The sequence below is a fragment of the Antechinus flavipes genome, chromosome 6, assembly GCF_016432865.1.
Source record: "Antechinus flavipes isolate AdamAnt ecotype Samford, QLD, Australia chromosome 6, AdamAnt_v2, whole genome shotgun sequence".
Taxonomy (NCBI): domain Eukaryota; kingdom Metazoa; phylum Chordata; class Mammalia; order Dasyuromorphia; family Dasyuridae; genus Antechinus; species Antechinus flavipes.
The window spans coordinates 31,302,459-31,312,142 of record NC_067403.1 but is presented as its reverse complement, the minus strand read 5'-3'; the positions used below and the strand labels follow the sequence as shown (position 1 = coordinate 31,312,142).

The 9,684-nt window shown below is 41.0% G+C and overlaps 1 protein-coding gene across 2 annotated transcripts in view; it reads left to right on the top strand.

Moving 5' to 3' along the window:
* The first annotated feature begins 8,884 nt into the window (after positions 1 to 8,884).
* The window catches only part of ATP8A1 (ATPase phospholipid transporting 8A1), a 256,720-nt gene continuing 255,920 nt past the window's right edge, over positions 8,885 to 9,684 (top strand). Inside the window, exon 1 of one of the 2 annotated variants that reach the window (XM_051966099.1) lies at positions 8,885 to 9,489. In XM_051966099.1, coding sequence (XP_051822059.1) covers positions 9,441 to 9,489 — 49 coding nt within the window. In that variant the 5' untranslated portion in view covers positions 8,885 to 9,440. The remainder of the gene's footprint in view (positions 9,490 to 9,684) is intronic. The other variant, XM_051966098.1, reaches the window with a different exon arrangement.

The window sequence follows — 9,684 nt, the reverse complement described above, 5'->3', positions numbered from 1 at the left end:
TCATCAGAATATAAAACAATTTGCAAGACTGCTAATTCACTTTTGTTCAGCATTTTCCAAATATCAATGATGGGGAAAATGGTACATCTACTGATAAAATGGCAAGACTTGGCTGATGCTTTGGTCAGCGAGTCCCCTCTGACGCAGAAGCTTCTCCAGCTACCATCTCGAGCTGATTCAAGGTTTTTAAAATTCTCAAATTCACAAGGTCCCCTCCCAGCCTGGTATACTTGATGTACTTGTCCATTTTGGTATACTTGTTCATCTAAGACAGAATAAACAAAAAACAAATAGCAAACCCAGGTTCAAGCCTGCCCAGAGAGGATATGCCCTTGATCATGGATCGTGACCTTCTGATTATCTCATTTTGTCTGGTCCCAGATCCACCATATCATTCTTCATTATCTCCATCTTACTCTGTCTTGGGGGTACCATCCTTCTTTTCTATTTCGAACTTTAACTTTGAGAATAATAATCAAATCAACTTTGTGAGTTACTCCCAGACAGATTATCTCAATCATTTGCCCTCTGATCCGAATCACTGACCCTCTGACTTCCATCTGGAGTACTTCCGCTTGGCTACCACACATTTAAGGCTTTCCACATACATTATTTATAGTATAAAGAGTATGAAGGTATCTGATACTGAATCTGTAGAGCAGGTTTTACATAAAACTGTAAGTTACTTGAAGAGTACATTGAATTATTTCATGTTTCTTCCCTGGTCCCTTCACCATAGAATTTTAACTATGGCTTTCTAGTGCAGGAGGAGCAGGCTTTCCACCCAGGTCACTTTGTGATATAAAGCTGTCCAAAAAAAAAAAAAATGAGTAACTATGAGCTGCCTAGGGAAACATCATGGATAGGGAACCAGGAAAGGAAACAGCTCAGAGTCAGCTCAGGGCAGAGCTGCAGGATGTCAGACAGGAAGATGGGAGACACGAAAAGCAGACAAGGGCCTTAGTCACTCAGACTGAGCGAATTATTCATTTGAGTCCCCCCTGCCTGTTCCTTGTACCTCAATCTGACTAGCTTTCTTGAGGCTGGAAACGTTATCTGATCTTCATTCACACACTCACACACACACACACACACACACACACACATATATGTATATATAGCCTACATGCAGATTATCTAAGGACTATCTAAAGAGCTGGACCTATCTTTTGGGTCCCTTCACCAGCTGTAAATAGAATCTAACTACCTTGTTGTTGTGTTGTTGCTGTTGAGTCATGTCTGACTCTGTGTAACCCCATTTGGGGTTTTCTTGGCAAAAATAGTGGAGTGATTGGCCATTTCCTTCTGATTTTTTTTTTTTTTTTTTTTTTACAGATGAGGAAACTTAGGTAAACAGGATTAAGTGACTTGCCCAGTGTGACCACTGTTAATAACTGTCTGACACTAGATTTTAATTTAGGTCTCAATCCATGGCAATATTAAAAGATTCCAGAAATCCACTTTACCTTAGAGTTTTAGTCCTTTGTTTCTAAGAAGGGAAATTCCCTTCTGCAATTAGCCTCATCTCAGCAGGAACAGTATGCTATATGTAATTTTGATATAGTCATAGTGTCCTCCCAGAAACTTAAAGATATGGCCCTTAGAAACCCCTCCCAATTACCCAAATTATGAACCTGATGATCTTTAAAATGTACCGTCTCAGAGGCAGCTACATGGCCAAGTTGATAGAGCACTGGCCTAGGTTTAGGAGAATCTGAGTTCAAATCAGACACTTGATGACACTAGCTGTATGACTCTGGGCAAGTCACTTCATTCTAATTGCCTCCCCTGCCTGCTGAGTTTAATTCTTCTGCCTTTTTTAAAGATTGAGTCTCCCTTTCTTGCAATGATCAATCATAAGCTCAATCAGCACATGAGCTCTGGCTTGCGCCATTTCCTGGGCATTTCCTTGGGCAGCCTGATTTCCCCTTCCCAGGGGCTCACTGTGTGGGTACATGTGGCTTCCTAATCGGCTTTAGCCCTGTTGCAATTCAGAACTCCACCCTCGAGGAGCTGGAATTATGGGTGTGTGACTCCGTGATAAGAAGACCCTAAAGGGGTCAGGAAGAATAAGCCGTGGCTGTGATCTCTGCCACTGTAGAGCTATCTACATTATTGAGATAATAGACCCAAAGTATCAAAAGCTGGAGAGTCTTGTGATAGCATAAGACCATCCAGTTCTCAGTTAATGGAGAAAGCTACATCCCAGAAGTCTGAAGTGGAAAACTTGCCCCATATCCTAATGGTCCTGATCTGGCCCAAGATTTCCAGATCTGACCTCTCATACATCTAACCTAAAAAGTTGCTTAAGATAGGGGTCTATGCAAGAGAAAGTGTAGACAGATACTTATAAAAGCCAATGAAGAAATAAACCAGAATTTGTAAAAATGGAAAACAAATTTCCCAGGGAGAAAAATCTCTATTTGACAAAAAACAAACAAACAAACAAAAAGCTGTTTGGAAAATTGGAAAGCAGTCTAGCAGAAATTGGGCCTAGATCAACACTTTAAATCACTCCACAATATATTCTAAATGTATATATGACCTTAATGTTAAAGATCATACAATAAAAAATTAGAAGAGAAATATTATATGCCTCTAACAATTATGGGTAGATGTGTTCTTTATAACAAGAGACAGAGGCAATTACAAAAGATAACTTTGAATACTTGAAATTGAAAGGTTTCTGCACAGAGAATATTCGTGCAATTAGGATAAGAAAAGAAGTGGGTGAATAGAGAAAAATAATCTTTGCATCAAATTTCTTAAAGTGTTTACAATCCAAGATAGATTGACAAATATATATGACAAATACATATGACTATATATGATTATAATATTAATATCCTAATAGATGGATATTGAAGGATATAAACAAACACTTCTCAAACACACACACACACACACACACACACACACACACAAACGTTTCAAATCATCAAAATGAGGGAATGAAAATCAAAACAAGCTGAAATTTTACCTCATGCCATGAAAATTGGCAAATATGGCGACAATTAATGTTGGAAGGATTGTGAAAAGATAGACACACTAAATGGTTGTGAAATAACAGAACAATTTGGAAAACAAATTATACCAGTAAAGTGACTAAAATGTCAGAACCCTTTGAACTAAAGCTTCCATTATACCCTAAGGAACTATTAGTACAATGAAATTCTCTATATAATCCAAAGCACTCATAGCAAAAAATTTTTGTGATAGCTAATAATTGAAACAAAATAGAGATCCCCATTGGGGAATGGCTAAATAAATTATGGTACAGGAATGTAATGGAATATTACTCTACTATAAGAAATATGTATGATTAAAATGGAAAAGCATAGAAAGATCTGTATGAACTGATGCAGTGTGAAATAATCAGAAATAAGAAAATATACACGGTAACTACAACAATGTAAAAACAAAAAACAAATATAACAAATATACATCAAAAAATAAAAAAAAAACACATATAACAAAATTATAAAGATCAAGCATTAGATAAAGAAATATAAGACCCAAAACTTACCATTTCAGGGAGGCAAGAAGTCCACAAATCCACATTGCACATCTTTTTTGACTTTCAATATACCACTAAGTTGAGCTAACAATTTTTTCCTCTAAAAAATGTTCTATTCATCATATGAAATGGCTTTCTGGGAAAAAGAATACTTGGGATAACCAAGGCAATGTAACATAGTAAATATCCATTAAAATATATTTAAAAAAAAACAAAAACAGTGGAAAACTTGGCTGCCAATTCAGAAATATTACAGTCATAGGATAAAACTTGGAGCATGCTGGAGTGGAGTCTATTTTCTTTGTTATATAAGACCAGACTTATTAGCCATGCTAAATAACATTGCCTCATTTTGGCAATTATTTCATCCATTGATAGACAATGTTATGAAGTCATATCATGCAAGTCTGAAGCAGCACCTCCCATCCCAATTGCTATTTAATCCTACATGCTCCAGCTTTCTACTTTAGCAAGGAACACTGGGTGACCAAAAAAAAAAAAAAAATACCATTTGACTTGAAGGGAAGTGTCTCAAAAAAGAGTTGATTTTAGTGAAAGGAAAAATAGTTTGATTTTAAACAAAGATTGCCTCAGGCCTTGATATCATTCCTTCCTCTGAACTACATTTCTGCCTATTGATAGCCAACTTTCAAAGCCCAGCTCAATGATATCTTTTTCATCAGGTCTTCCTTTTTTCCTCTCTTGCCTTCTCTTGCCCTAATCAAAAACGATCTTTCTTTCCTTTAAGTTAGAATCTCATGATCTCTGACATAGGAGAAAAGAAATAATTCAGAAAGTACTATTAATAATCATTTCTGACTAGAGGAGAGGAAGCAGCACATATTTCATTTTTGTTTTCAATCCCAAGTATTTTGCATACAGCTAGTGCTTAATAAATGTTTGGCTTCCCCCCCCCCAAAAAAAAAAAAAAAAAAAAAAAAAAAAGAACATAAAGCCAGTTTGTTCCACAAGTTACAATAGCAAAGTATGAGTATATTTATTTCTCCACAACCCCACTAGTATTAAATGTTTATTTTGTCCCCAAATTCTGGGATGAGTGGTTTTGAATTTTTTCTTTAGTTAAAGTGGTTTTGAATCTAATAAGATATATTCAGCAGGAGATCTTGCACTAGGTCTTGGTTATTCTCTGAAAATTGATCCCAGGTTTGTGGCAAAATGGGCATGTTTGGCAAATTTCCCCAAAGGACCTGGGAGGAGGTACCTCCTTTCCAGGTATGCATATCTGGCAATGCTCTGTAACCCTGCCAATCAATCAGTGAGAAGCTGGAATTTGCAAGACTACATCTAAGCCCAGTTTATCTCCTTTCTGCTCATACAGCTGAGACCCTTATGCATCTAGAGGCTGACTCTCTCTCTCACCTGGAGGAGGCTGCTTAGCTCTCTCTCCATTGGTCCAAGATGGGCCACCAGTAGTCAGCAGTCAGGGAAAGCCTGAGGTAGGGCCTCCTCCCATTGCACATTCTGACTGACCTGTAGCTACAGGAGGGAGGTCAGGGCAGGTGGGCAGCTCCTCCAGAGCCCAGGCTGGTGCTCCCCCATATGGAAACCTTCAGCTGGCAAAGCCTTCCTCTAAGGCATCCTTTCTGCAATGTCTCCTTGGAGCTTCCTGCTTCTTACCCTCAAAATGTTTATTTAAACTGAATTTAAAAAGGAAGAGGCTCAGGAACACTCACTTCCCGTTGTCACTCTGCTCCATGGTGGTCTGCTTTTTCCTTCTCTCTGTCAAGTGCAACATGATTCCTGATTTAGGTAAGGATGAAAGGCTAGCTCTGGATACAAAAATGGAAGCCCTGCTTCATCTTATTTAGTTGTACGGGCAGCAGAAAAGCCTAGTATCAGAAAAGGATGACTTTGTAATTATTGCTTGTAATAAATTCATTATTTATATTAACTAGTAACAATAGTAATGATCAAACCTAGCATTTATATAGTGCTCTATGGATTTGCAAAGTCCTTTACAAATATTCTATCACTCAACCCTGGGAGTTGTGTTATTAGTTTTATTTGATAATTAATAAAATTGAAGTAGGCAAAGTACATAGACTTACCCAAGAACACACAGCTAGGAACTGTCTGTGACCATATTTGATCTCAAGCCTTCCTTGCTCTAGGATGAATACTCTTATTTACTATATCTCATTACGGTTTCATAAGATTATATAGGAAACCAATTATATTGAAATAAGTTAGTCAAATATATATTTTGGACCCAAATTAATTATCTTTGTTCTAGAGAAACTAAAATCATAGAGAAAATAGGTTAGTTCTACAATCAATTAGAAGAAAGAAAAAGAATTATGTGGAAGGAAAAGTTTCAGAGTACCAGGACATCATGGAATCCCTGACCTTCATCTCCCTTCAATGGACAAGTTTGTATAGATTGATTATCCCTTCACCATCTGTTCTCCTCTTATTCCCCAGACAGGTCAGAAATTCAAAGTTTCTGGACAAGAGGAGAGGAAATGATATGGGAAAAAATGAACAAATATTTCTATTATAAAAATACCAGATAATGATTTAATTTAAACTTTAATTGTCCGGATTCTGTCTGTCTCTTTGGACATTTATTGTGTTTTTCCTATTGTTTCTATGTAATTAATTTACCCCTGAATCATAGCTTCCGGTGACTGTGACATTGTGGAGGTTTTGGTGGAACCAATTAAAATTAGGCATGATGTGTCTATAAAAATGGCTGATTCCCATCTCCTCCTCTCCCCCCCTCCATATGTCTCTCTGTCTCTGTCTCTCGTGTACATATAAACAAACATACCCTCACCTCCTGCTAATGTATTTAAGGCTTATTTTTACTCAAAAGAATCATAAATTTTTTTAGTTTGAAAAGAAAATACTTAACAGCTAAACATTATCATCTATAAAATAATATATTATTCTCAATTTCATTGGCTCTTAAGGTGATCAAAGATAATTACAAGGATTTTCTAAAAATATATAATTTATTTCAATCCACATATGTGGATACATACACATAAACACCCTTGTATGTAATATGTACATATGCATATGTTTTATATAGCACCTAATATTGTATCATGTGTGACACATGTATACGTGTATACATGCAATATGTGCATGCCTACAATATGTGTAATAATGAGATATATGACGTGTATACATAATGTGTAATATGTACACATTTATTGTACGAGTCAACTCTTCTTTCTAGTTTGTGGAACAATAGGGCCATATTTGTTTTAATAGATTATAAATTCTATGAAGAAGGGAATTGTGTTATTGGTTCTCTCCACAACAGCAAGATAAAGTTCAGTACCTAATACATGCTTAATAAATATTTATCAAATAGAACTAAATTCTCAAAAGACTGATTAGATGAAAGTAAAGATAATTAGTAGTCATGAATTGTGAAGTTTCTTAGTAAAGGAAATTGCATTTCATTTAATTAGTCTACCTTCAATTCAATTAACCACCAATCTCATTTTCAATAAAACATCTAGTCTTCCATGAATGAAAGGTGGTTTTGTTCTTTTTGTTATGCAGGCAGTTCCAACTTTCCATGACTCCATTTGGGTTTTTTTGAGGCAAAGATACTAGGTAGTTTGCCATTTCCTTCTCCAGCTCATTTAACAGAAGAGGAAACTGAGGCAAACAGGGTTGAGTGACTTGCCTAGGCTTACATAACGGATATCTGAGCTCAAAATTGAACTCAGAAAGAGGAATACCCTGACTTGAGGGCAGGCATTCTACCCACCACACCACCTATCTGTCCAAGCAGTATTTTCTGGCTTTACAAAATAACCAATGTATTTCCCCCTTTTTCTCTCAACATTGTCTTCTAGTAGCAGTGATTTTATTATATTATTCCTAAAATATTGACTTATTATTTCTCTATTTTATAATATTTCTATGTTTCTGTTTTGCTTACCTTTTTTTTTTTTATTGTTACCTTTATTGTTTTATTTTCAGCATCTAGACAATCAGTTCCCATGAAATTCTACTTTTCTCTTTAATAGGCCAAGAGGAAATGATCATGGCAAAGTAGTGGTGATTTTTTTTTGGGGGGGAGGGGTTTAAAATGTACCAGAATCTTATTTTACTTCTTTAAAGACCGAGGTTTTTGTTTTTGTTTTTTTTTGTTTTGTTTTGCTTTCTCTTTTCTTATTAACACTACCACCTGGAACAGTTCTGGATACACAATAGGAGCTTAATAACTATTTGGCCACCTGACTGAATATTGAGTGTGTCAGAACCAAGATTAGGAAATGCAGCATTCGGAAGGAAACACCAGGGAAGAACACACATGGCTGGAGCCAGCAGGCTACTAGCAGCTTCTCTGGCCTGAGGCCTGGTTGTAATCAGATTTCTGAGGGATCTATCCAAAAAAACCAGTCAAATTAGGAGCTCCAAGAAAAAAAAAAAAATCTGAATTTGAATCCGTTTTTTAATGAATTGCTGCAAGGAGGCAAAGCGTAGTTAAGAAACAAATGATTTGCTGGAATTTATTCCTTAATTGATATTTCCGCAACTCAACACTTCATTTCCAATGGAATCTTAGCATCTCACTTAAAAACAAAAGGGCGTTTTTCCTTTCCATTGGATATTCAAAATCAAAAAGAATGTAAGTTAGTACTTTCACTGGCATGTCGCTATCTTGGCCAAAGTGAAATAGTTTATATTTACAGAGATGAAGGAAAGTTTAAAAAAAAAATCAACCTTTTTTTTTTTTTTTAATCCTGAGGTTAAAGTGCACGATTAATGCCCGCGGACTCCACGGTCTGCTCCTCTCCTGCGCCAGGCCTGAGGCCGACTTCAGATCTCCCGTTGACTTGGGAGTTCTCCCTAGCTAACAGGAGAGCAGGCGACCGGGAAGCATCAGGCCGGGCTCCCCCAGCCTGCGGTGCAAGCTCCCCAGGGGAAAACCCAAGAAGCACGGCTGCCCATCTGCTTCTCTCGGAACCTGTTGCTCTAATGGAGGGCGAGGAGAGCGAGCTCTTTGGCTGGTGCAGCTGCCACCCCCGAGGGTCCCCAGGGCGCGTGCAGCTGGAGGAGAGGGGTTATTTCCTCTCCGGCACAATGGGTGCCTTTGCTGGAGAAATTACTCTGCGCGCCCTCTTTCCTTCTTCAGGCTAGTCCCGTCTGCTCCCTCCCAGAGGCCCCTTCCCCACTCTCCGCCGGCTCTCCTTTCTCCCCCACCGCCCCAAACAGCCTTCCCGCAGAACCCAGAAGCCCAGCGCGAGCCCGGGACCCGGGAGGTCAGTTCCATCAGCTCGGGAAGCAAAAGGAGGGGGGGGAGGAAGCTACCAGGTTTGAAATGAAGGGTGGAGAGGTTTCTCTCACCACTACGCAATGGGCTGATTGAATTGGGCTGGGCAGGCTAGGTGGGTGGAGGAATACCGGGGGACGGACGGTCCCACCGCGCGCGGCGCGCATTGGCTGCCTCCGCCTCCCCCTCCTCGTGGACGGTGGTACGGTCCTCAGCGAGGTGGGCGGCTCTCGGGCGGCCGGGCTGGGAGCCGCCACAAGAGCTGCTGGGGCTGCAGCCAGCCCTCGCCCCCTCCCTTTCCTTTCGGGCTGCTGCAGCCTGAGCGCGAGCGAGGAGGCGCCGAGGCTCGCGCGCCGCCAGAGCTCCGGAGCGAGCCCGTGCCGCCGCGGCTGCAGTGCCTGCCCGGGAGCTCCCTCCCCCCCGGCGCCGCCGGAGCAGCAGCAGGAACAGCCGAGGCGGGGTGGGCTCGCAGGGGACGCGGGGAATGGTCTGGGTGCCCGCGAAGGAGACCGCGCGGCGCCCCGACATCCCGGCTGGGAGGCGGGGAATCCTTCGGAGCCGAGGCGGCGGCCTCGGACAGTGACAGGTGCAGAGCCCGGGCAGACCGCGAGCAAGAGCGGCCCGGGTCGGCGGGACCCACCTGCAGCCGCAGGAGCCGCCGCGATGCCCACCATGCGGAGGACCGTGTCTGAGATCCGCTCCCGGGCCGAGGGTGAGTGCAGCGGACGGGCAGGGGACGGTCGGCTCCCCGAGCCGGTGGGGAAGACGAGGCACACTGGGTGCAGACGCCTCTCGGAGCTTGCAGCAGCCTTGCTGGCAGCTGTAGGACTAGCTGGGGACCGGGCGGGGGTGGGGAGAAGGGGATGTGGGCGGGGGGAGGGAAACGGATGCTGGGGAGGGGGATGCA